This window comes from Agelaius phoeniceus, chromosome 36 (genome assembly GCF_051311805.1).
Source record: "Agelaius phoeniceus isolate bAgePho1 chromosome 36, bAgePho1.hap1, whole genome shotgun sequence".
In the NCBI taxonomy this organism is placed as follows: domain Eukaryota; kingdom Metazoa; phylum Chordata; class Aves; order Passeriformes; family Icteridae; genus Agelaius; species Agelaius phoeniceus.
The window spans coordinates 2376965-2404370 of record NC_135300.1 but is presented as its reverse complement, the minus strand read 5'-3'; the positions used below and the strand labels follow the sequence as shown (position 1 = coordinate 2404370).

Sequence of the window (27406 nt, the reverse complement as noted above, 5' to 3'; positions counted from 1 at the left end):
GGGGTTCAGGACAATTTGGGCATTTTTGGGCAATTTTTGGGTCATTTTGGGGGGATTTGGGGGATTTTGGGCCGTTTGAGGTCATTTTTGGATCATTTTTAGGGAATTGTTTCTTTTTTGGGACATTTTTGAGGAATTTTGGGTCATTTTTGGGCCACATTTGGAGATTTTAGGCCCATTTAGAGGCCATTTTTGGGACACTTTTGGGGGAATTTGGGGCATTTGAGGCCATTTTTTGGGTCATTTTAAGGGAATTTTTGCTTTTTTGGGGCCAATTTTGGGCCATTTTTGGGAAATTTGGAGGATTTTGGGGTCATTTGAGGCAATTTTGAAGTTTTTGGAGCAATTTTTGTGCCCTTTTTGGGTCATTTTGTGCCATTTTTAGGGGATTTTGCTCCAACCGCGCTCGTCCCGGGGGGGTCGCGTCCACTCCGCGCGGGGGGGGGGGGTCGCCCTCCCCCTCCCCTCCCCTCTCCCTTCCCCTCCGTCACTTCCGGTTCGCGGCCCCTTTAAGAGCCCCTCCCCCCCTTTTTTAGGGTTCCCCCTCCCCCCCGTCCGGGAAATTTTGGGGTCTCCCATGAGGGAAGGGCCGAACCCCCCCCTCCCTTCCCCCCACATGGTTCAGTCCAGCCACGCCCCCTCCTCCCTTTAGCCGCGCCTCCTCCGCCATTAAATGAATCAAACCCTCAGAGGGGGCGCGGCTTGAACCCTCCCAACCAATCCCCGCCCGGCTTTGAGCTCTCACCCAATCACCGCGGGGCGCGGGTGGGGCTTAGAGCGGATCAAACCAATGGCAGCGCCGGGGGGAGGCGCGGCCTGGGCCCTTTTAAAGCGGTGCCGGGCGGGGGAGGCCTGAGCGGAGCGCAAAGATGTCGGCGAGTCACGACAGTCGGTGCGATAGCGGGGGGGGGGGGGGGGGGGGGAGGGGTGCCGGGACCGCGGGGGGGGGTGGGGGGAGGGGAGGAAATCGCGACCCTTTGGCGGTGGGGGAAGCGGCGATTCCGGGCTCCCGCCGCGATTTTCTGAGGGGAACTTTGGCGTTTTTTCTCTTTTTTGCCTCAGTTTTGGCCTTCCCGCCCTTCTCCGCGTGGGTTGTTGGGGGAATTTCCGGGCTTTTCCTTTTTCCCTCGGTTTTTTTCGCTTTTCTTACCTTACCCCCCCCTCCCCCGCCCACGTGGTCGCCGCCGCGCGCGCCTCCATTGTCCTGGCGGGCGTGGTGACGTCACATGCGGCGCGCCCGCTGATTGGTCGGTTACTAAGGCTTTTAAAGCGGAAAGGGGCGGGGCTTTCGCCCTGTGGCGACTTCCGGTGGCGCCGCGTGGTCGGAGAGGGACGGGGGGGGGGGGGCTGAATCGACTTCCGGTCACGTGGTACGGGGAGCGCGGGAAATTCGCGATTTGGCGTCAGTAACGTCACGGTCCCGGCGTGCTGACGTCATAGGTGATTGGTTTTTCCCCCCCGGCAGATCTCGCGAGAGCGGCCCTGAGGGGATGGAGCCGGACGGGGTCATCGAGGTCAGAAACTGGGAGCGACTGGGAGGGGTTAAAGTTAAACTGGGAGGGACTGGGAGGGACTGGGAGGGTTAAAATCAAACTGGGAGGGGTTAAAGTTAAACTGGGAGGGAACTGGGATGGACTGGGAGGGACTGGGCCTAACTGGGATGGACTGGGAGGGGTTAGAGTTAAACCGGGATGGACTGGGAGGGACTGGGCCTAACTGGGATAGACTGGGAGGGTTTAAAGTTAAACTGGGATGGACTGGGAGGAGGCGCAGCCCTACTGGGATGAACTGGGAGCAACCAGGAGGCTTAAAATCAAACTGGGAGGGAACTGGGATGGACTGGAAGGACTTAAAGTCGAACTGGGATGGGTTAAAATAAACTGGGAGGGAACTGGGCCAGACTGGGATGGGTTAAAATCAAACTGGGTTGGACTGGGATGGACTGGGAGGGGTTAGAGTTGAACTGGGATGGGTTAAAGCCATACTGGGATGAACTGGGAGGGGTTAAAGTTAAACTGGGATGGAACTGGGATGGACTGGGAGGGGTTAGAGTTGAACTGGGAGGGGTTAAAGACATACTGGGATGAACTGGGAGGGTTTAAAGTTAAACTGGGATGAACTGGGAGGGGTTAAAGTTAAACTGGGAGGGGACTGGGCCTTACTGGGAAGGCTCCAAACCAAACTGGGTCTGACTGGGCTGCACCAGTACCAGTTTATACTGGTTTGTACTGGTTTGTGGGGGTCTCCAGACCTTTATACCAGTCCTAACTGGGTTTTACTGGTATGTGAGGGGATCTTTACTGATTTCTATGGGTTTTTGGGGGGTCTGTACTGGTTTTTGGTGGGTCTGTACTGGTCTGTGGGGGTCCTTACTGGTTTGTACTGGTGCCCGTGGGTTTGTGGGGGTCAGTGCTGCCGCGGGCCGGCCCTCACTGGTCTGTACTGGTCTGTACTGGTGCAGAGCAACTGGCACGAGGTGGTGGACAGCTTCGACGAGATGAACCTGTCGGAGGCGCTGCTGCGCGGGATCTACGCCTACGGCTTCGAGAAACCCTCGGCCATCCAGCAGAGGGCAATCCTGCCCTGCATCAAAGGTAACACCAGTATGGACCAGTATAGACCAGTATAGACCAGTATAGACCAGTATGGGCTGGTATGGATGGGTATGGATGGGTATGGACAGGTCAGCATGGCCTGGGACAGGCACGGCTTCGAGAAACCCTCGGCCATCCAGCAGAGGGCGATCCTGCCCTGCATCAAAGGTAACACCAGTATAGACCAGTATGGACCAGTATAGACCAGTATAGACCAGTATAAACCAGTATGGGCCGGTATGGATGGGTATGGATGGGTATGGATGGGTATGGACAGGTCAGTGTGGCCTGGGACAGGCACGGCTTTGAGAAACCCTCGGCCATGCAGCAGAGAGCAATCCTGCCCTGCATCAAAGGTAACACCAGTATGGACCAGTATGGACCAGTATGGACCAGTATAGACCAGTATAAACCAGTATGGACTGGTATTGGGGGGTATGGATGGGTATGGATGGGTCAGTGTGGCCTGGGACAGGCACGGCTTCGAGAAACCCTCGGCCATCCAGCAGAGAGCAATCCTGCCCTGCATCAAAGGTAACACCAGTATGGACCAGTATGGACCAGTATGGATGGGTATGGATGGGTATGGATGGGTATAGAGAGCTCAGCATGGCCTGGGACAGGCACGGCTTCGAGAAACCCTCGGCCATCCAGCAGAGGGCAATCCTGCCCTGCATCAAAGGTAACACCAGTATGGACCAGTATAGACCAGTATAAACCGGTATGGACCAGTATAGACCAGTATGGACCAGTATGGACCAGTATGGGCCAGTGCAGGGCTCAGCTGTGCATGGCTGTGCTCACCTGTGTGTGCAGTCACACACCTGCGCTCACCTGTACACATGTGCCACACCTGTACACACATGTCACACCTGTACACACCTGTACACATCTGCCACACCTGTACATATGTACCACACTTGTACACATGTACCACACCTGTACTCACCTGTACTGACACACCAGTACTGGCACACCTGTGACACACACACCTGTAGGGACACTGACACACCTGTACTGACACACCTGTAGGGACACTGACACACCTGTGACACACACACCTGTACTGACACACCTGTGACACACACAGCTGTACTGGCATACCTGTGACACACACACCTGTAGGGACACTGACACACCTGTACTGACACACCTGTACTGACACATCTGTAGGGACACTGACACACCTGTGACACACACACCTGTAGGGACACTGACACACCTGTACTGGCACACCTGTGACACACACACCTGTAGGGACACACCTGTGACACACACACCTGTAGGGACACTGACACACCTGTGACACACACACCTGTGACACACACACCTGTAGGGACACTGACACACCTGTACTGACACACCAGTACTGGCACACCTGTGACACACACACCTGTACTGACACACCTGTGACACACACACCTGTAGGGACACTGACACACCTGTGACACACACACCTGTGACACACACACCTGTAGGGACACTGACACACCTGTACTGACACACCTGTACTGACGCACCTGTAGGGACACTGACACACCTGTACTGACATACCTGTGACACACACACCTGTACTGACACACCTGTACTGACACACCTGTAGGGACACTGACACACGAGTATTAACTCACCTGTTCACACCTGTCTCCCTCAGGCTATGACGTGATCGCGCAGGCGCAGTCAGGCACAGGTAAAACCTGTGACACACACACACCTGTACACACACACACACACACACCTGTGACACACGTGTGTTTACCTGTGTATTCCAGGTTACGATGTAATTGCGCAGGCGCAGTCGGGCACAGGTAAAACCTGTGACACACACACACACACACATATTAACACACGTGTTCACATGTGTATTCCAGGTTACGATGTGATTGCACAGGCGCAGTCGGGCACAGGTAAAACCTGACAAACACACACACACACATTAACACACCTGTTCACACGTGTTCTCACCTGTCTATTCCAGGTTATGACGTGATCGCACAGGCGCAGTCGGGCACAGGTAAAACCTGTGACACACACACCTGTTACACACATGTTCACACGTGTTCTCACCTGTTTTCCTCAGGCTATGACGTCATTGCGCAGGCGCAGTCGGGCACAGGTAAAACCTGTGACACACACACACACACACACACATGTATTAACACACGTGTATTTACCTGTTTATTCCAGGCTATGACGTCATCGCGAAGGCGCAGTCGGGCACAGGTAAAACCTGTGACACACACACACACACATGTATTAACACACATGTTCACCTGTCTCCCTCAGGCTATGACGTGATCGCGCAGGCGCAGTCGGGCACAGGTAAAACCTGTGACACATGTATTAACACACATGTTCACACCTGTATTTCAGGTTATGACGTCATCGCGCAGGCGCAGTCGGGCACAGGTAAAACCGCCACCTTCGCCATCTCCATCCTGCAGCAGGTGGAGCTGGAGCTCAAGGCCACGCAGGCGCTGGTGCTGGCGCCCACCCGCGAGCTGGCGCAGCAGGTACGGACCAGTACAAACCAGTATAAACCAGTATAAACCAGTACGGACCAGTCTGGGGGGGTTTGGAGGGGTTTACACCAGTACAGACCAGTACAGACCAGTACAAACCAGTATGGGCGGGTGTGGGGGTGTGCACACAGCGCCCCCTGGTGGCTGCGGGAGGGGGTGGCGCCTGTGCAGGGACCAGTTTGGACCAGTGTAAAACCAGTTTGGACCAATATAAAACCAGTTTGGACCAGTTTGAACCACTATAAAACCAGATTGGACCAATATAAAACCAGTTTGGACCGGTGTAAAACCAGTTTGGACCAGTTTGGACCAGTTTGAACTGGTTTGGAGGTGTTCAGACCAGTACAGAGCCGTCCCATTAAGTCCAAACCAGTATAAACCAGTATAACCCGGTCTAAACCCATCTAACCCAGTATAACCAGTCTAACCCAGTCCGAACCAGTCCAACCCAGTCCGAACCAGTATAACCCAGTGTCAGTGGCCCCAAACCAGTATAAACCAGTAAAATTCAGTTTTAATGGCTTCAGGCCAGTATAAACCAGTATAGGCCAACTTCAATGGGTCCAAACCAGCATAAACCAGTATAACCCAGTATACCCCAGTCTAACCCAGTCCAAACCAGTATAAATCAGTCCAAACCAGTATAGATCAGTATAACCCAGTCTAACCCAGCCCAAACCAGCATAAACCAGTATAACCCAGTATAACCCACTCTAACCCAGTCCAAACCAGTCTAACCCAGTCCAACCCAGTCTAACCCAGTCTGAACCAGTATAAACCAGTCTAACCCAGTACAAACCAGTCTAACCCAATCCAAACCAGTATAACCCAGTCCAAACTGATCCAAACCAGTCCAAACCAGTATAACCCAGTATATCCAGTCTAACCCAGTCCAACCCAGCCCAAACAGATCCAAACCGGTCCCAACTGATCCAAACCAGTATAAACCAGTCCAAACCAGTATACCCCAGTCCAAACTGATCCAAACCAGTCCAAACCAGTATAGACCAGTATATCCCAGTCCAAACCAGTATAAACCAGTATAAACCAGTCCAAACCAGTGCCCCCCCCCCTGCCGCCTGGGCAGGGCGTGGCCCCGTGGCCCCGTCCCGAATCCGGCGGGGGCAGAGCCAGAGCCCCCCAGTTCATCCCAGTCCGGCCCCAGTGCCCAAACTGGTTCATGCCTGGGGCACACGTTGTGACGTCATCACCGGGGGCAGGAAGTGACGTCATCGCAGGGGAAGAAAGCGGAAGTGACATCATCATAGTGGGGGGAGAAAGTGGCCCCATCATCGTGAGGGGGAAGTGACGTCATCACAAAGGGGGAGGAAGTGATGTCATCACCCTGAGGAGGAAGTGACGTCATTGGGGGTGACGTCATCACCGGCCCAGATTGGGAAAGGGGAGGAAAAATAAAAAAGGGAATTGAATTTTTGGGGGGTTTTTGAAGGGATTTTGTTTAAAGGATTTGGGGGAATTTTGGGGGTTTTGGGGTTTTTATTTTCGGACGGGGGGGGTTTTGAACATTTGGGATTTTTTGGGGATTTTTTGGGGTTTTTTAAAGGGAGTTTTGGGGGTTTTTGTTTTGGGTGTCTTTAATGTAATTTCCCCATTTTTGGTGATATCTGAGTGGGGTTTTTTTTTTGCTCCCGTGACGTCACTGATGATGTCATCAATGATGTCATTGATGATGTCACAATCCAGGAAGCGGCGCTGGCTTTCAGGACCTTGATTTATGTCCTAAAATTCTCGTTTTTAATGGGATTTTAATGAAATTTTGGGTCTTTTGGATGCAATTTCTCCATTTTTAAAGATATTTAAGTGGGGTTTTTTGCTCCCATGGCGTCACCGATGACGTCACTGATTACATCACTGATGGCGTCACAATCCAGGATCTGACAATGGCTGTCAGGACCTTCAATTATGTCCTAAAATTCCCATCTTTAATGGGATTTTAATGAAATTTTGGGTCTCTTTACCGCAATTTCCCCATTTTTAACGATATTTAAACGGGGTTTTTTTTCCCTCCCATGACATCACCGCTGACATCACTGATCCAGGAACTGACGCTGGCTTCCAGGCCCTTGATTTAGGTGCTAAAATTCCCATCTTTAATGGGATCTTAATGAAATTTTGGGTCTCTTTACCGCAATTTCCCCATTTTTAACGATATTTACGCGGGGTTTTTTTCCCCCTCCCATGACGTCACCGATGACATCACTGATGACGTCACAATCCAGGACCTGACAATGGCTGTCAGGACCTTGATTTAGGTCCTAAAATTCCCATTTTTAATGGGATTTTAATGAAATTTTGGGTCTCTTTAACGTAATTTCCCCGTTTTTAATGATATTTAAGTGTGGGATTTTTTTTTTTTTTTTATTGATGACATCACTGATGATGTCACAATCCAGGAACTGACGCTGGCTTCCAGGCCCTTGATTTAGGTGCTAAAATTCCCATTTTTAACGGGATTTTGGGTCTCTTTAATGTAATTTCCCCATTTCTGATGATATTTAAATGGGCGTTTTTCCTCCCATGATGTCACTGATGACATCATTGATGACGTCACAATCCAGGAACTGACAATGGCTGTCAGGACCTCTGACATTTGCATTTTTAATGGGATTTTAACGGGAATTTAACAGTATTTTGGGTCTTTTTAATGTAATTTCCCCAATTTTAACGATATTTAAGTGGGTTTTTTTTTGCTCCCATGACATCACCGATGACATCATTGATGACGTCACAATCCAGGAACTGACAATGGCTGTCAGGACCTTTAATTATGTCCTAAAATTCCCATCTTTAATGGGATTTTAATGAAATTTTGGGTCTCTTTAATGTAATTTCCCCGTTTTTAATGATATTTAAGTGTGGGATTTTTTTTTTTTTTTGCATTGATGACATCACTGATGATGTCACAATCCAGGAAGTAATGCTGGCTTCCAGGACCTTGATTTAGATGCTAAAATTCCCATTTTTAATGCGATTTTACCGGGATTTTGGCTCTCTTTACCGCAATTTCCCCATTTTTGGTGATATTTAAACGGGGTTTTTTTTCCCTCCCATGACGTCACCGCTGACGTCACAGATCCAGAAGGTGGTGATGGCGCTCGGGGACTACATGGGGGCCTCGTGCCACGCCTGCATCGGCGGCACCAACGTCCGGGCCGAGGTGCAGAAGCTGCAGCTGGAGGCGCCGCACGTGGTGGTGGGGACGCCGGGGCGCGTCTTCGACATGCTCAACCGCAGATACCTCTGTGAGTGACCCCGAAACGGGGAAATTCACCCCAAAAATGGGGAAATTCACCCCAAAAACGGGGAAATTCACCCCAGAAATGGAATCGGCGGCATCGGAAACCCCAAAAACGGCACCTGGGGGGGTGAAAACGGGGGAGAAATGGGCGAGAAATGGGGAAAAACAGATGAGAAATGGGCAAAAAATGGGCAAAGCTTCAATTGGAAATGGGGTTTGAGTGATGGTTTTTGTGTGAGTGACCCCGAAATTGGGGAAATTCACCCCAAAAATGGAATCCTCGGCCTTGGAAACCCCAAAAACGGCACCTGGGGGGCTGAAAATGGGTGAAAAATGAGCGAGAAATGGGGGAAAATGGGCAAAATATGGGCAAAAAATGGGCAAAAAAATCGGAATTTAAGGTGGGGTTTGGGGGGGTTTGTGTGATGGGTTTTGGTGTGAGTGGGCCCAAAATTGGGAAAATTCACCCCAAAAATGGATCTGGCGGCATCGGAAACCCCAAAAACGACACCTGAGGGGCTGAAAATGGGCAAAAAATGGGCGAGAAATGGGGGAAAAACGAGCAAGAAATGGGCAAAAAATCAGAATTTAATGTGGGGGTTGGGAGGGTTTAATTGATGGGTTTTGGTGTGAGTGGGCCCGAAAATGGGGAAATTCACCCCAAAAATGGAATCAGCGGCCTTGAAAACCCCAAAAATGACACCTGGGGGGGCAAAAATGGGCAAAAAATGAGGAAAAAAAAGCCAAAAATGGGCAAAGCTTCAATTGGAAATGGGGTTTGGGGAGGGGGTTTGAGTGATGGGTTTTGGTGTGAGTGGGCCTGAAAATGGGGAAATTCACCCCAAAAATGGAATCGGCGGCATTGGAAACCCCAAAAACGGCACCTGGGGGGGTGGAAACGGGGGAGAAATGGGCGAGAAATGGGGGAAAATGGGCAAAATATGGGTAAAATATGGGCAAAAAATCGGAATTTAAGGTGGGGTTTGGGAGGGTTTGAGTGATGGGTTTTGGTGTGAGTGACCCGAAATCCGGGAAATTCACCCCAAAAATGGAATCAGCAGACTTGAAAACCCCAAAAATGACACCTGGGGGGGGTAAAACGGGTGAAAAACGGGTGAAAAACGAGCGAGAAATGGGCAAAAATGGCAAGAAATCACAATTTAGCATAGGGTTTGGGAGGGTTTAATTGATGGGTTTTGGTGTGAGTGGGCCTGAAAATGGGGAAATTCACCCCAAAAATGGAATCCTCAACCTTGGAAACCCCAAAAACGACACCTGGGGGGGCAAAAATGGGCGAGAAATGGGGAAAAAATTGGAATTTAATGTGGGGTTTGGGAGGGTTTAATTGATGGGTTTTGGTGTGAGTGGGCCCGAAAATGGGGAAATTCACCCCAAAAATGGGGAAAATTGGGGAAATTCTTTTGCCATTTTTTCACCAATTTTTGCCCAGTTTTTTTTTTTTTGTTTTCCCCATTTTTAGGGAATCTGGGATTTTTGGGGTTTCTGGTTGAAAAAAATCTCAATTTTTGCCCATTTTTTGCCCTTTTTTCACCGATTTTCCCCGGGTTTTTTGGGCTGGGGAATTTTGAGCATTTAGGGATTCTTGGGAATTTTGGAATTTTGTGATTTTTGGGATTCTTGTGTCCCAAATTTGGGGTTTCTGGTTAAAAAAAATCTCAATTTTCGCTCTTTTTTCGCCCATTTTTCGCTGTTTTTTCACCAATTTTCGCCGGGTTTTTTGTGAATTTCTGAATTTCGTGGATTTTGGTGATTTTTGGTGAATTCTGGGTCCCCCCCAGTGATGATCTGCCCCTTGTTCGTGGGGTTTCTGGTTAAAAAAAATCTCAATTTTTGCCCATTTTTTGCCCTTTTTTCACCGTTTTTTCACCGAATTTCCCCTTTTTTTTTTGTGAATTTCTGAATTTCGTGGACTTTGGTGAATTTTGGTGAATTCTGGGTCCCCCCCAGTGATGATCTGCCCCTTGTTCATGGGGTTTCTGGTTAAAAAAAATCTCAATTTTTGCCCATTTTTCGCCCATTTTTCACCGTTTTTTCGCCGATTTTCCCCGTTTTTTTTTGTGAATTTCTGAATTTCGTGGATTTTGGTGATTTTTGGTGAATTTTGGGTCCCCCCCAGTGATGATCTGCCCCTTGTTCGTGGGGTTTCTGGTTGAAAAAATCTCAATTTTTGCCCATTTTTCACCCATTTTTCGCCCTTTTTTCGCCGTTTTTTCCCCGATTTTCGCGGGGTTTTTTGTGAATTTGTGAATTTTGTGAATTTTGTGGATTTTGGTGAATTTTGGGTCCCCCCCAGTGATGATCTGCGTGTCACCTGACCCCGGGCTGGCTCCTGGCCCCGCGTCCTGCGCGGCCCCGGCCCCGGCCCCGGGGGCTGATCTGAGCCACCAGGGCTGAGGGGGGGACCCAAAACCGCCCAAATTCACCCCAAAAATCCCAACTTTAGCCCAAAATCCACCCCGAAAAAATCCGGGTTGAAACCCCCCAAAAAACCCCACCAAATTCGCCCCAAAAAGCTCTAAAATAACCCAGAATTTGCCCCAAAATTCACCCCAAAAATCCGGGTTAAAACCCCCCAAAAATCCCCAAAAAACCCCACAAAATTCGCCCCAAAAAGCTCTAAAATAACCCAGAATTTGCCCCAAAATTCACCCCAAAACTCCGGGTTAAAACCCCCAAAAAATCCCCAAAAAACTCCACAAAATTCGCCCCAAAAAGCCTCAAAATAACCCAGAGTTCGCCCCAAAATTCACCCCAAAAATCGGGGTTGAAACCCCAAAAAAACCCCCATAAAATTCGCCCCAAAAAGCTCTAAAATAACCCAGAATTTGCCCCAAAATTCACCCCTAAAAAATCTGGGTTGAAACCCCAAAAAACCCCACAAAATTTGTACCCAAATAAACTCAAAATAACCCAAAATTTGCCCCAAAATTCACCCCAAAAACACCAAACCTGCCAAAAATCCCAACTTTTTCCCAAAATTCACCCCGAAAATCTGGGTTGAAAACCCCCAAAAAAACCCCAAAAAAACCCCAAAAGACCCCGAACCTCCTGAAAACCCCCGATTTTCCCAAAATCTGCGTTTTTAGCCCCAAAATTCATCAAGATGTTCGTGCTGGACGAGGCTGACGAGATGCTGAGCCGCGGCTTCAAGGACCAGATCTACGACATCTTCCAGAAGCTGAGCGGGAACACGCAGGTGGGGGGACCCCAAATCGCCCCAAAACCGCCCCAAAACCGCCCCAAAACCGAACCCCGACCTTTTTGAACGGTTTGGGGCAAAAAACCCCAAAAGAAACGGCCCAAAAAAAGCCCCAAAATTCGAAGATTTCGCCCCAAAAATTCCGAGCGGTGCCGGCGCAGCGACCCCTGGTGGCCGCCGTGGGTAAGGGCGCAGCGACCCCTGGTGGCCGCCGTGGGTAAGGGCGGATTTGGGGTTTTAGTTTCAATTTTTGGGGGGAAATTTTGGGGTTTTGGGGGGAAATTTTGGGGTTTTGGGGGTTTTAAAAGGGGTGGGGAAATCCTAAAACGTTTTGGGGGAAATCTGCAGGATTTTTGGGGGAATTTTATGGGGATTTTTGGGAAAATCCGGGATTTTTGGGAGGGGTTTGGGGAGGGTTTGGGGTCCCTCAGATTCTCCAGGAGAATTTTGGGGGAAATTTTGGGAACATTTTGGGGGTTTTGGGAGGATTTGGGGTCCCTCAAATTTTCCAGGGGAATTTTGGGAATTTTTGGGGAAATTTTGGGGGAATTTTGGGAATTTTTGGGGGAATTTTGGGGGATTTTTGGGAGGATTTGGGGTCCCTCCAATTCTCCAGGGGAATTTTGGGAATTTTTGGGGGAAATTTTGGGGGTTTTGGGAGGATTTTTTGGGGCGACTTTTGGGGATCTCTCTGGGATTTTCGGAATTGGCTGAGGAATTTTGGGGGAAATTTGGGATTTTGGGTGAAAATCTGAGGGGTTTTTTTGTGATTTTTGGGGGAGGATTTTGGGATCCGGTTTTGATTTTTTTAAAGACTTTTGGGGGGAATTTTGGGATTTTCAGGGGGGGTTTGGGAGGAATTTTGGGGTCCCTTTCCTATTTTTAGGGTCCCTTTTCCTTTTTTGGGGTTTCTGTCCCAGTTCTGGGAACCTTGACCCCATTTTTTGGGTTCCTTTCCTATTTTTTGGGTTCCCACACCCATTTCTTGAGGTTCTGAGCCCATTTTTGGGGCATTTTCCCATTTTCTGGGATCCAGCCCCGGTGCCCTGGAGGTTACCAAGAACTTCAGGAAATTTTGGGGTCCTGACCCCATTTTTTTGGGGTCCTTTTCCCGTTTTTTGGGGTCCTTTTTCCGTTTTGTTTTTTTTTATTTTTTTCCCCATTTTTTGTGGTTCTGACCCCCAATTTTTTTGTATTTTCCCCGGGTTTTTTTTTGTATTTTCCCCGGGTTTTTTTTTTGTATTTTCCCCCTTTTTTGTGTGTGTTTTCCCCTTTTTTTTTTTTGTATTTTCCCCATTTTTTTTTGTATTTTCCCAATTTTTTTGCATGTTTCCCATTTTTGCCGCTTCTTACCCCATTTCCGTGCCCCCCAGGTGCTTCTGCTGTCACCCACGATGCCCTTGGAGGTCACCAAGAACTCCCTGAAATTTGGGGCTCCTGACCCCATTTTTTTTGTATTTTCCCCATTTTTTGTGCTATTTTCCCCATTTTTTTTTGTATTTTCCCCATTTTTTGTGCGTTTTTCTCGGGGTTTTTTTTATTTTTCCCATTTCTGCCGTTTCTGACCCCATTTCTGTGCCCCCCAGGTGGTTCTGCTGTCGGCCACGATGCCCCTGGACGTCCTGGAGGTCACCAAGAAATTCATGCGGGACCCGATCCGGATCCTGGTCAAGAAGGAGGAGCTGACGCTGGAGGGGATTCGCCAGTTCTACATCAACGTCGAGAGGGAGGTGGGAACTGGGGCTAATTCCCCCCTTTTTGGGCAATTTGGGGGTTTTTGGGATTTTTGGGGGTTTTTGGGATTTTTTGGCATTTTTGGGGATTTTTTTGGGAATTTTTTGGGATTTTTTTTTGATTTTTTGGGATTTTTTGGGATTTTTTTTTGATTTTTTGGGATTTTTTTGGGGATTTTTTGGGATTTTTTTGGGATTTTTTTTGATTTTTTGGGGATTTTTTGGGGTTTTTTTGGGGATTTTTGGGGGGATTTGGGGGTTAAAAGTGGAATTGAATTGGGTTTTTTGGGGGTTTTTTTAGATCCGTTTTGGGGCATTTTAGCTGAATTTTAGGTCAATTTTAGCTCCATTTTGGGTCAATTTTAGCTCCATTTTGGGTCATCTTGAGTCATTTTTGAGTCATTTTAGCTTCATTTTGGGTCATTTTTGGGAGTTCTGGTTCCATTTTAGGTCAATTTTAGCTCCATTTTGGGTCATTTTTGGGAGGTCTGGGTCCATTTTAGCTCCATTTTGGGTCATTTTGAGTCATTTTTGGGTCATTTTAGGGAGTTCTGGGTCCATTCTTAGGGAGTTCTGGGTCTGTTTTAGCTCCATTTTGGGTCATTTTAGGTCATTTTTGGGTCATTTAGCTCCATATTAGGTCCATTTTGGGTCGTTTTAGGGAGTTTTGGGTCATTTTAGGGAGTTCTGGGTCCATTCTTAGGGAGTTCTGGGTCCATTTTGGGTCCATTTTAGGGAGTTTTGGGTCATTTTAGCTCCATTTTGAGTCATTTTTGGGTCATTTTAAGGAGTTCTGGGTCCATTTTGGGTCATTTTAGGGAGTCCTGGGTCCATTTTAGCTCCATTTTGGGTCATTTTTGGGTCATTTTAGCTCCATTTTGGGTCTTTTGGGGTCAAATTAGGGAGTTTTGGGTCATTTAGCTCCATTTTGGGTTCATTTAGAGTCATTTTGGGTCATTTTTGGGTCATTTTAGCTCCATTTTGGGTCATTTTAAGGAGTTCTGGGTCCATTTTGGGTCCATTTTAGCCCCATTTAGCCCCATTTTAGCTCCATTTTAGCCCCATTTTTGGCCCATTTTGGGTCAATCTTAGCCCCATTTTGGGTCATTTTTGGCCCATTTTGGGTCATTTTAGGCCCATTTTGGGTCCATTTTGGCCCCTTTGACCCTCCCCCGCCCCTCCCCCGCACGGTCCCAGGATTTGTGGGCGGGGCCTCCCCGTGCCCCCCCCGCAGTGACCCCGTGCCAGAGCGACCCCGGTGACCCCGGTGACCCCGGGTGACCCCGGTGACCCCGGTGACCCCGGGACCCCCCCGGACCATGGGCGGCCCCTCCCCCACCGTGGGGCCGGCCCCTGAGCGGGGGGGACAGAATTGGAGATTTTGGGGCATTTTGGGGTGGTTTGGGCAATTTTAGGGGAGTTTTGGGTCATTTTAGGGGAGTTCTGGGTAAGTTTAGGGAGTTTTGGGTAATTTTAGGGGAGTTTTGGGCATTTTTAGGGAGTTTTGGGTCATTTTTGGGGGAGTTTTGGGTCACTAGGTCCATTTTGTGTCATTTTGGCAGTGCTGGGGGAATTTTGAGTCACTTTAGGTGCATTTTGGGCAGTTTTGGGTTATTTGAGGCCCATTTCGGGGAGTTTTGGGTAGTTGTGGTCACTCAGGGTCATTTGGGGCATTTCGGGTCAGTTTGGGTCATTTTGGGTCCATTTTGGGGAGTTTTAGGGGAGTTTTGGGTCATTTTAGGGGAGTTTTGGGTCATTTTGGGGAGTTTTGGGCAATTTCAGGGAGCTCTGGGTAATTTTAGGGGAGTTTTGGGTCATTTTTGGGTCATTTTTGGTCGATTTTGGGCCAATTTTGGATCAGTTTGGTCAATAACTGCCCAGTGGTCACTCAGTGGTCACTCAGGGTCACTCAGTGGTCACTCAGTGGTCACTCAGTGGTCACTCAGTGGTCACTCAATGGTCACTCAATGGTCACTCAGGGTCATTCCCCACCCAGGAGTGGAAGCTGGACACGCTGTGTGACCTGAGGGTCAATTTTGGGTCAGTTTGGGTCATTATTGACCATTGGTCACTCAGTGGTCACCCAGTGGTCATTTGTCCACCCAGGAGTGGAAGCTGGACACGCTGTGTGACCTGAGGGTCAATTTTGGGTCATTTTTGGTCGATTTTGGGTCAGATCTGATCCGTTATTGACCAATGGTCACTCAGGGTCACTCAGTGGTCACTCAGTGGTCACTCAGTGGTCACTCAGTGGTCACTCAGGGTCACTCAGTGGTCACTCAGTGGTCACTCAGTGGTCACTCAGTGGTCACTCAGTGGTCATTCCCCACCCAGGAGTGGAAGCTGGACACGCTGTGTGACCTGAGGGTCATTTTTGGGCCAATTTTGGGTCAGTTTGGGTCATTATTGAGCAGTGGTCACTCAGTGGTCACTCAGTGGTCACTCAGGGTCATTCCCCACCCAGGAGTGGAAGCTGGACACGCTGTGTGACCTGGGGGTCAGTTTGGGGTCAATAACTGCCCAATGGTCACTCAGTGGTCACTCAGTGGTCACTCAGGGTCATTCCCATGCCCAGGAGTGGAAGCTGGACACGCTGTGTGACCCAAGGGTCACTCAGTGGTCACTCAATGGTCACTCAGGGTCACTCAGTGGTCACTCAGTGGTCACCCAGTGGTCATTGTCCACCCAGGAGTGGAAGCTGGACACTCTGAGTGACCTGAGGGTCAATTTTGGGTCAGTTTTGGGTCAATTTTGGGCCAATTTTGGGTCAGTTTGGTCAGTAACTGCCCAGTGGTCACTCAATGGTCACTCAGTGGTCACTCAGTGGTCACTCAGTGGTCACTCAATGGTCACTCAGTGGTCACTCAATGGTCATTTCCCCATGCCCAGGAATGGAAGCTGGACACGCTGTGTGACCTGGGGGTCACTTTGGGGTCAATAACTGCCCAGTGGTCACCCATTGGTCACTCAATGGTCATTCCCATGCCCAGGAGTGGAAGCTGGACACTCTGTGTGACCTGGGGGTCATTTTTGGGTCAGTTTTGGGTCAATAACTGCCCAGTGGTCACTCAGTGGTCACCCAGTGGTCATTCCCCACCCAGGAGTGGAAGCTGGACACGCTGTGTGACCTGGGGGTCACTCAGTGGTCACTCAATGGTCACTCAGTGGTCACCCAGTGGTCATTCCCATGCCCAGGAATGGAAGCTGGACACGCTGTGTGACCTGTACGAGACGCTGACCATCACCCAGGCCGTGATCTTCATCAACACCCGGCGCAAGGTGGACTGGCTGACCGAGAAAATGCACGCCAGGGACTTCACCGTGTCTGCCATGGTCAGTAATGGTCAGCAGTGGTCACTCTGGGGTCAGCTGGGGTCAGGGATGGTCACTCATGGTCACTCATGGTCAGTAATGGTCACTGGCTGACGGAGAAAATGCACGCCAGGGACTTCACTGTGTCTGCCATGGTCAGTGAGGGTCAGCAATGGTCAGTAATGGTCAGTAATGGTCAGTAATGGTCACTCATGGTCAGTAATGGTCAGTAATGGTCACTCTGGGGTCAGGGATGGTCACTCAGGGTCACTCATGGTCAGTAATGGTCAGTAATGGTCACTCATGGTCACTGGCTGACCGAGAAAATGCACGCCAGGGACTTCACTGTGTCTGCAATGGTCAGTGATGGTCAGCAATGGTCACTCTGGGGTCACTCATGGTCAGTGAGGGTCACTCATGGTCAGTAATGGTCAGTAATGGTCAGTAATGGTCACTCATGGTCAGTAATGGTCACTGGCTGACCGAGAAAATGCACGCCAGGGACTTCACCGTGTCTGCAATGGTCAGTAATGGTCAGCAATGGTCACTCATGGTCAGTAATGGTCACTCATGGTCAGTGAGGGTCACTCATGGTCAGCAATGGTCACTCATGGTCAGTAATGGTCACTCATGGTCACTGGCTGACCGAGAAAATGCACGCCAGGGACTTCACTGTGTCTGCAATGGTCAGTGAGGGTCACTCAGGGTCACTCTGGGGTCACTCATGGTCACTCATGGTCAGTAATGGTCAGTAATGGTCACTCTGGGGTCAGGGATGGTCACTCAGGGTCACTCATGGTCAGTAATGGTCAGTAATGGTCACTGGCTGACCAAGAAAATGCACGCCAGGGATTTTACTGTGTCTGCAATGGTCAGTGATGGTCACTCATGGTCAGTAATGGTCACTCTGGGGTCAGCTGGGGTCAGTGAGGGTCACTCATGGTCACTCATGGTCACTCATGGTCAGTGAGGGTCACTCAGGGTCAGTAATGGTCAGTAATGGTCACTCAGGGTCACTCATGGTCACTCTGGGGTCACTCGGGGTCACTCTGGGGTCACTCATGGTCACTCAGGGTCACTCTGGGGTCACTCACGGGCTCCAATTTTAGAAAATTTTTAAGGGAAAAAAATCGTAATTTTAAGGGGTGGGGGAGGGGCAAAAACCCCGCCCCCAAATTTTGGGAGGTTCCGGGTGCTCGAAACGAGGAAATTTTGGGTGAAAATCGGGGGAATTTTGGGTGAAAATCAGGAAAATTTTGGGTTAAAATTGAGGAAAAATCGGGGAAAAATCGGGGAAATTTGGGTGGAAATCGAGGAAGTTTTGGGTGAAAATCGGAGAAATTTTAAATGAAAATTGGGGAAATTTGGGTGAAAATCGAGGAAATTTTGGGGGAAAATCGGGGAAATTTGGGTGGAAATCGGGAAAATTTTGGGTTAAAATCGAGGAAAATTTTACGTGAAAATCGGGGAAATTTTGGGTGAAAATTTTGGGTGAAAATCGGGGAAATTTCGGGTAAAGATTGAGAAAATTTTGGGTGAAAATCGGGATTTTAACGGGGGGGGGAGGGGTTGGGGAGGCGGTGGGCGTGGCTTGGTCTGACCCCGCCCCTTTCCCCGCCCCCAGCACGGGGACATGGACCAGAAGGAGCGTGACGTCATCATGAGGGAGTTCCGGTCGGGATCCAGCCGGGTGCTGATCACAACGGACCTGCTGGTAAGCCCCGCCCACTGCCCCGCCCACTGCCACGCCCCCTGCCGGGATGGCCACGCCCCCGCGCCCAGAAAATCCCCCAAAAAATCCCTGCAAAAATTCAAAATTTTGGGGTTTTTTAACATCGAAATTTTGGGGGTTTTGCCCCTCCCCCCGTCCCGTGCTGGCCCCGCCCCCGCGCCCGGAAAATTCCCAAAAATCCCAAAAAAAATCCTAAAAAAAAAAATCTCCAAATTTTGTTGGCTTTTTGAGGTTTTTTTTAATTTAAATTTGAGGTTCGGCCACACCCCCGGAAAATTCCAGACCCCAAAATCCCAAAAAAGTCCCCCCCAAAAAATTAAAAATTTTGGGGTTTTTTAAACATTGAAATTTTTTGGGTCTTGCCCCTCCCCCCGCACTGGCCCCGCCCCCACCCCTGGAAAATCCCTGACCCCAAAATCCCCAAAAAAAAATCCTTAAAAAAATCCCCAAATTTTGTTGGTGTTTTGGTTTTTTTTTTTTAAATTTAAATTTGAGGTTCGTCCTCACCCTCAAAAAATTCCAGCCCCAAAATCCCCAAAAAAAGAATCCCCCACAAAAATTCAAAAATTTTGGGTTTTTTTACCATCGAAATTTTTGGGTTCTTGCCCCTCCCCCACCCCTTTACACCCCATTTTTCTCTCCCAAAACCCCCAAAATTTTGGGAATTTTTTTTTTTATTTACCCCCTCCCTCGCCCCTCCCCCACCCCTTCAAATTTCAATTTTTTCTCCCCAAAAAAACCCCAAAATTTTGGGGATTTTTTTGTTTTCACTCCTCCCTCTCCCCTCCCCCACCCTCTCAAACCCCTCCCCCACCCTCTTAAGCCCCTCCCCCACCCCTTCAAACCCCATTTTTCTCCCCCAAAAAACCCCAAAATTTTGGGAAATTTTTTTTTTCCTCCGTCTCCCCTCCCCCACCCTCTCAAACCCCCTTCTTTCTCCCATTTTTTCTCCCCAAAAACCCCCAAAATTTTGGGAATTTTTTTTTTTATTTACCCCTCTCAAACTCCTCCCCCACCCTCCTAAACCCCTCCCCCACCCATTCAAACCCCATTTTTCTCCCCAAAAAACCCCAAAATTTTGGGAATTTTTTTTTATTTACCCCTCCTAAGCCCCTCCCCCACCCTCCTAAACCCCTCCCCCACCCCTTCAAACCCCATTTTTCTCCCCAAAAAACTCCAAAATTTGGGGATTTCTTTATTTACCCTCTCCCCTCCCCCACCCTCTTAAACCCCTCCCCCCCCAATCTTTGAGCCCCTCCCCCACCCTTCCCACCCCAATTTTCCTCCCATTTTTTCTCCCCCAAAAAACCCCAAAATTTCGGGATTTTTTGTCAATTTTTTTTTCCCGCCCCTCCCCCATTATTTCCCCGTGCCCCTCCCCCCCCTGACGTTGTCCCCGTGCCCCTCCCCCCCCTGACGTTGTCCCGTGCCCCTCCCCCAGGCGCGGGGCATCGATGTCCAGCAGGTGTCGCTGGTGATCAACTACGACCTCCCCACCAACCGCGAGAACTACATCCACAGGTGGGGGAGGGGCCAGGGGGAGGGGCCACGGGTGGGGGCGGGGCTTGGGGAAAGGGGGCGGGGCCGGGGAGAGGGGGAGGGGCAAAAAAAACCCCGAAATTTTGGCGGTTTTGGGGGTGAAAATGGGAGAAAAATGGGGTTTAAAAAGGTGGGCGAGGGGCGGAAAAAAACCCAAATTTTGGGAGTTTTTTTGAGGGAAATTAAGGAAAATTGGGGTTGGAAAGGGGAGGGACCAAGGAGTTGAGGAGGGGCGAAAAAAACCCGAAATTTTGGGAGTTTTGGGGGAAATTGGGTGAAAAATGGGGTTGCGAAGAGTGGGGGAGGGGCTGAGAGCTGGGGGGGGAGGGGCAAAAAAAACCAAAAAAAACCCCGAAATTTTGTGTCGAAATTTTGGGAGTTTTGGGGGGAGAAAATGGGGTTTAAAGAGGTGGGGGAGGGGCGAAAAAAACCCCCGAAATTTTGGAGTTTTGGGGGTGAAAATGGGAGGAAAATGGGGTTTAAAGAGGTGGGGGAGGGGCAAAAAAAACCCTGAAATTTTGGGTTTTTTTTTTTTTTGAAGGGAAATGGGGGGGAAATGGGGTTTAAAAGGTGGGGGAGGGGCTCGTGGGGTGTGGGGGAGGGGCGAAAAAAACCCCGAAATTTTGTGGGTTTTTTTTGAGGAAAAATTTGGAGGAAAATGGGGTTGGAAAAGGGGAGGGGCTGAGGAGTGGGGGAGGGCGGAAAAAATCCCGAAGTTTTGGGGGTTTTGGGGGGGGAAAATGGGAGGAAAATGGGGCTTTTTAGGGGTGGGGGAGGGGCGAAAGAACCCCAAAATTTTGGGAGTTTTAGGGGAGAAAATGGGAGAAAAATGGGGTTTAAAAAGGTGGGGGAGGGGCGAAAAAAAACCCCTAAATTTTGGGAGTTTTGGGGGTGAAAATGGGAGGAAAATGGGGTTTAAAGAGGAGGGGGAGGGGCAAAAAAAGGTGGGGGAGGGGCAGCGCTTTTATCTCCAAAAAATCCCAATTTTTTTGCTAAAAATCGCAATTTTTCTCATAGAAGTCCCAAATCTTCTCCTAAAAATCCCGGGTTTTTTTACCAAATTTTCCCCTAAAAAATCGGATTTTTTGGGGGATTTTTTCGGGGATTTTTATGGGGATTTTTTAGGGATTTTATGGGATTTTTTGGGAAATTGTTTGGGGGATTTTTGGATGATTTTTTGGGGGGATTTTTAGATGATTTTTTGGGGTTTTTTTTGGAGTTTTTGGGGATTTTTTGAGGGAATTTTTTGGGGATTTTTTGTTTTTATTTTTGGACATTTTTTGAGGAATTTTTGGTGGATTTTTTTTGATTTTATGGGGATTTTTGGGGGATTTTTTTTGGATTTTTTTTGGATTTTTTTTATTTTTTAGGGGTTTTTTTTGGGGATTATTTTGGAGATTTTTTGGGGGATTTTTTAAAGATTTTTGGGGGGATTTTTTAGGGATTTTTTTATTTTTGGGGGGAATTTTTTTTTTTTTTTTTAATTTTTTCGGGATTTTTTGGCTTTTTTTCAAGGATTTTTTGGGGGATTTTTTGGGGGGTTTTTTAGGGATTTTTTGATTTTTGGGGGGAATTTTTTTTTTTTTTTTTAATTTTGTCGGGATTTTTTGGCTTTTTTTCAAGGATTTTTTGGGGGATTTTTGGGGGGATTTTTTAGGGATTTTTTTATTTTTGGGGGGAATTTTTTTTTTTTTTTAATTTTTTCGGGATTTTTTGGCTTTTTTTCAAGGATTTTTGGGGGATTTTTTGGGGATTTTTTTAGGGATTTTTTGGGGATTTTCTTGGAATTTTTTGGGAATTTTTTAGGGATTTTTTCGCTGATTTTTTCCGGAATTTTCCCAGCATTTCCCCCCCATTTTTATGCCATTTCTCTTTGGTTAATATTTTTATTTTCCCCCCCAATTCCAGGATCGGCCGCGGGGGCCGCTTTGGCCGCAAGGGCGTGGCCATCAACATGGTCACCGAGGAGGACAAACGGACCCTGAGGGACATCGAGACTTTCTACAACACGGCCATCGAGGAGATGCCGCTCAACGTGGCCGACCTCATCTGAGCCACGGGACACGCCCACGCCGCGGGGACACGCCCACTGCAGGGCCACGCCCACACGGGGACACGCCCACACACAGGGCCACGCCCACACGGAGCCCCGCCCATACGGAGCCCCGCCCCTGCACAGAGCCCCGCACCCTGCCCCCTTTCTTCCCTTTTCTCCCGATTTTTTCCCGATTTTTATTCAAGTTTTTCTTTTTTTTTTCCCGATTTTTTTCGGATTTTTTTCCCATTTTTTTTCTAAATTTTTATAACATTTTTTCTTCTTTTTTTCCTCTTTTTGCCCGATGTTTTTTCCTTTTATTTCCGATTTTTTCGGATTTTTTTCCCATTTCTTTCTAAATTTCTATTCCATTTTTTCTTCGTTTCTTCCTGATTTTTTTTCCTCTTTTTTTCCCGATTTCGTCCATTTTTGCCCAATTTTTTCCGATTTTTTACCTTTCTTTTTCTAATTTTTTTTTTTAATTTTTCTTCTTTTTTTGACAATTTTTCCCCATTTTTTTCTAAATTTTTATTCAATTTTTTCCTCTTTTTTCCCGAATTTTTTTTCCATTTTTTCCCGATTTTTTTCAGATTTTTCCCATTTCTTTCTAAATTTCTATTCCATTTTTTCTTCTTTTCTTTCTGATTTTTTTCCTCTTTTTTTCCCGATTTTTTTCAGATTTTTTCCGATTTTTTTCAGATTTTTCCCATTTTTTCCCGATTTTTTTCTTTTTTTTTCCAATTTTTTTTTCAATTTTTTCTCCTTTTTTTCCTAATTTTTCCCCATTTTTTTCTAAATTTTTATGCAATTTTTTCTTTTTTTTTTTCCGATTGTTTTCGGATTTTTTCCCATATTTTTTTCTAAATTTTTAATCCATTTTTCTTCTTTTTTTCCTCTTTTTTCCCGATTTTTTTTCTATTTTTTCCCGATTTTTTTCGATTTTTTTCTAAATTTTTATTTCATTTTTTCTTCTTTTTTCCCAGTTTTTTCCTCTTTATTCCCGATGTTTTTCTTCTTTTTTCCTCATTTTTTTCCATTTTTTCCTGTTTTTTTCTAAATTTTATTCAATTTTTTCCTCTTTTTTTCCTGATTGTTTCCTCTTTTCTTCCAATTTTTTTCTCATTTTTTTCCCCCATTTTTTCTATATTCTTTACCCTTTTAAAAAACTTTGTTTCCGTTATTTTCCATATTTTTTTCTGATTTATATTTAATTTTTTCTAGGATTTTTTCTGGATTTTTTTCCCCTTTTTTTTTCCTTTTTTCCTGATTGTTTTTAGAATTATTTCCGTTATTTTCCGGGATTTTATTTTCCATTTTTTGCTGATGTTTTTCCCCTCTTTTTTCCCCATTTTTTCTGCATTTTTTTCAGTATTTTTCTGAGGTTTTTTCCTGATATTTTTTCCCTTTTTTGCCGATTTTTTCCCTTTTTCCCCACTTTTTAAAGGTCATTTTGATGGATTTTTAAAAAATGGTGCTCTCACCTCTCCCCCTCCCCGCTCCCCTTCATTCCCTCATTTTTCTGGATTTTTCAAACAATTTTCCACTTTTTTAGGGTCATTTTTACCAATTTTAGGGCTGCTTTTTACCCCTCCCCTCCATTTTCCCAATTTTTCCCCAAAATTTCCCCTTTTCACCCCAATATTTTGGGAATTTTTTGAGCTGATTTTCCCATTCTCCCCCCTCCTTTTTTCCCCATTTTCCCAATTTTTTAAATCTCTCTTTTTTCCTAAAATTTCCCCAAATTTTGGGTTTTTTAATCCCCCTTTCCCCATTTATTTTTAGGTCAATTTTAGGGTTTTTTTCCCAAAATTCATCACTTTTTTAAGGGGTCCAAACCCACCCCTTTTTCCTTCATTTTTCCCCATTTATTTTAGGTCAAAAAGTCACTTTTTTGGGATTTGGGGGAAAATCCCCTCTCCCACCCTTTTTTTTCCTCCTTTTTTCCCTTTTTTTTTTTAATTTTTTGGGATTATTTTTTATTTTTTTTAGGATTTTTAATTTTTTTTTTAATTTTTTGGAAATATTTTGAATTTTTTGGGGTTTTTTTGGATAAACGTCGCTTTTTGGGGGTTCCCCACCCTGCCCCTTCCCCTCTCCCCACCCCCCTTTTGTAACGTTTATTTATTCAAATAAAAGCGATTTTGGGACAAAAGTTTCTTTATTTCAATTTTATTAAAATTTCAGGGGGGAGAGGGGAGGAGTAAAGGGGGGGGGGTGGCAAAATTTGGGGCTTTTGTAGCCCAAATTCGGGCCCAAAATTGGGTTAAAAAATCCCAAAATCCTCCCCAAAAATCAAAATGTTGGGGGTTTTGACCACAAAATTCACCCCAAATTCAGGGGTTGGACCTTCTGGGACCCCGAAATTAAAGAGAAATTCCCCAAAATTTGGTTAAAAATCCCAAGTTTTGGGTCTGAGCCCCTCAGTCCTCTGAGATCTCCAAAATTCCATCTGAGACCCCAAATTTTCCCCAAAATCCCCCAAAAATCTCCTTAAAATTCACCTAAAACTTCCAAAATTCACCTGAGACCCCCAAAATCCCCCAAAAATTCATCTGAGACCCCAAAAATCCCCATAAAAATTCATCTGAGACCCCAAAAATCCCCCCCAAAAATTCATCCAAAATCCCCAAACCCCCAAAATTGAGCCAAGACCCCAAAAATCCCCCTCGAATCTTCCTGAGACCCCCAAAATTCCCTCTGAGACCCCCAAAAATCCACTCCAGGCACGGGAGAGTCTCGGATTTATTGAGTGCATCATTTGGGACCCCCAAAATCCACCTGGGACCCCCAAAATCCACCTGGGACCCCCCAAAATCCACCTGGGACCCCCAAATTCCATCTGCGACCCCCCAAATTCCACCTGAATTCCCCAAAATTCCCTCTGAGACCCCCAAAAATCCACTCCAGACACGGGAGAGTCTCGGATTTATTGAGTGCATCATTTGGGACCCCCAAATTCCATCTGGGACCCCCCAAAATCCACTTGGGACCCCCCAAAATCCATCTGGGACCCCCCCAAAATCCACCTGGGACCCCCAAAATCCATCTGGGACCCCCCAAATTCCACCTGGGATCCCCAAATTCCACCTGGGACCCCCCAAAATCCATCTGGGACCCCCCAAAATCCATCTGGGACCCCCAAAATCCACCTGGGACCCCCCAAAATCCATCTGGGACCCCCCCAAAATCCACCTGAAAGCCCCAAATCCCCCGAATTCGCGTCCTTGAGCCCCTGAGACCCCCAAAATCCACATCGGGACCCCCAAATCCACATCGGGGTCCTCCAAAATCCACCTGGGACCCCCAAATTCCACCTGGGACCCCCCAAAATCCACATCGGGACCCCCAAAATCCATCGGGGACACCCGAACGCCCCCAGATCCCCCCAAATTCGGGTCCTGGACCATCCGAGCCCCCCCAGTTTGGGTCTAAACCCCCCAAATTCGGGTCCTGGTTTATCTGGGCCCCCCCAGTTTGGGTCTAAACCCCCAAATTCGGGTCCTGGTTTATCTGGGCCCCCCCAGTTTGGGTCTAAACCCCCCAAATTCGAGTCCTGGTTTATCCGAGCCCCCCCAGTTTGGGTCTAAACCCCCCAATTTCGGGTCCTCAGCCCTCGAGCGCCGCCGCCACGGCCGCGCGGAGCCTCCGGCCCTGCTCGGTGTCCTCGGAGGGGCTCGGGGGGCCGGGATTGGAGCGGAAATCGAAATAATCGGGGCAGGAATCGGGGGAATCGGGGCAAAACTCGGGGAAATCGGGGCAGAACTGGGTGGAATTGGGGCAGGGCTGGGTGGAACTGGGGCCGAACTCGGGGAAATTGGGGCAAAACTCGGGGAAATCGGGGCCGGGCTCAGCGGAACCGGGGCCGATCTGGGCGGAACCGAGCCCGATCCCGGCGGAATTTGGGCCGAACTCGGCGGAACCGGGCCCGATCTCGGTGTAACCCGGGCCGGTCTCAGCGGAACCGGGACCGATCTCGGCGGAATTTGGGCCGATCTGGGCGGAACCGGGGCCGCTCCCGGTGTAACCCAGGCCGATCTCAGCGGAACCGGGGCCAAACTCGGCGGAACCGGGACCGAACTGGGCGGAACCGGGACCGGTCTGGGCGGAACCGGGGCCGATCTGGGCAGAACCGGGGCCGCTCCCGGTGTAACCCGGGCCGGTCTCAGCGGAACCGGGCCCGATCTGTGCGGAACCCGGGCCGCTCTCGGTGTAACCCGGGCCGATCTCAGCAGAACCGGGTCTGAACTGGGCAGAACCGGAGCCGCTCTGTGCGGAACCGGGCCCGATCCCGGCGGAATTTGGGCCGATCTGTGCGGAACCGGGCCCGATCTGGGCGGAACCGGGCCCGGTCTCGGTGTAACCCGGGCCGCTCCCGGTGTAACCCGGGCCGATCTCAGCAGAACCGGGCCCGATCTCGGCGGAACCGGGCCCGGTCTCAGCGGAACCGGTCCCGGTGCAGTCGGGGGGCAGGGGGTCGCCGCGCATCTGGCACAGGTTGTGCAGGAGGACGCAGCTGAGCAGCAGCGTGGGCAGGAAGCGCCGCTCGGTGTCGTTCCTGCGGCCCAGGCAGCGCCAGCGGCCCCGCAGCCGCCGCAGCGCCCCCCGCGCCCCGCGCGCCGCCAGCGCCGCCCCGCGGTTGAAGCGCCCCTCCCCCGGCGCCAGGCCACGCCCACGCCCCGCCCCTCGCCCCTCCCCCTCGGCGAAGGGGCGGAGCAGCCACGGCAGCAGCGGATCCCGGGCGGAGCCCAGGAAATAGGCGGGGAGGGGGCGGGGCGGGGCGGGGCCCGGGCAGGGTGGGGCGGGGACCATTCCCGCCTTTTTCGAGGAAATTCCCGCCTTTCCCGCCGAAATTCCCGCGTTTTCCGAGGAAATTCCCGCGTTTCCAGAGGTGTTTCCCGCGTTCCCAGCGAGTTCTCCCGGATTTCCGGTGGAATTTCCCGGGTTTTCATCAATATGTCCCGAATTTCCGTCAATATTTCCGGAATTTCCACCGATATTTCCCGAATTTCCACCGGTATTTCCCAAATTTCCAGCGGTATTTTGCGAATTTCCAGGATTTTCATCAATATGTCCCGAATTTCCACCAATGTTTCCCAAATTTCCGTCAATATTTCCCGAATTTCCAGCAATATTTCCCAAATTTCCACCGATATTTCCCAAATTTTCACCAATATTGCCCAATTTTCCGTCAATATTTCCTAAATTTCCAGCAATATTTCCCGAATTTCCAGCGATATTCCCTGAATTTTTAGCAGAATTTCTCAATTTTCTAACAGTATTTCCCGATTTTCCATCAATACTCCCAGAATTTCTATCAATATTCTCAGGATTTCCCAAATTCCCATCGATATTCCCCAAATTTCCCAATTTTCCATCAATATTCCCCAAATATTCGCTGCAATTTCCCGATTTTCCATCAAAATTTCCCAAATTTCCCTCAATATTCCCCGAATTTCCGGT

The 27406-nt window shown here is 48.5% G+C and overlaps 1 protein-coding gene across 2 annotated transcripts; it reads left to right on the top strand.

The window, feature by feature from the left end:
* The first annotated feature begins 823 nt into the window (after window positions 1-823).
* EIF4A1 (eukaryotic translation initiation factor 4A1) lies at window positions 824-22332 on the top strand. Of its 2 annotated transcripts, XM_077192912.1 has the most exons (11): window positions 824-892; window positions 1466-1514; window positions 2462-2594; window positions 4968-5107; window positions 8211-8379; window positions 11483-11592; window positions 13182-13325; window positions 16524-16661; window positions 18265-18354; window positions 19814-19893; window positions 21820-22328. In XM_077192912.1, the coding sequence occupies exons 1-11, from the start codon at window positions 870-872 to the stop codon at window positions 21962-21964; spliced, it is 1221 nt and encodes a 406-aa protein (XP_077049027.1). In that variant the 5' UTR covers window positions 824-869; the 3' UTR covers window positions 21965-22328. The 2 variants fall into 2 exon arrangements, with proteins under 2 accessions (XP_077049027.1, XP_077049028.1); XM_077192913.1 differs by lacking the exons at window positions 824-892; window positions 1466-1514; window positions 2462-2594 and adding an exon at window positions 2675-2762 and having other exon boundaries at window positions 21820-22332.
* Window positions 22333-27406: the final 5074 nt, after the last annotated feature.

Bases quoted from the DNA above. Each gene is read 5' to 3' on its own strand.
- EIF4A1 (XM_077192912.1), top strand. From the start codon at position 870: ATGTCGGCGAGTCACGACAGTCG. The intron at 5,108-8,210 runs GTACGGACCAGT...CTGACGTCACAG, and splicing joins CCCGCGAGCTGGCGCAGCAG to ATCCAGAAGGTGGTGATGGC. The intron at 11,593-13,181 runs GTGGGGGGACCC...TGTGCCCCCCAG, and splicing joins AGCTGAGCGGGAACACGCAG to GTGGTTCTGCTGTCGGCCAC.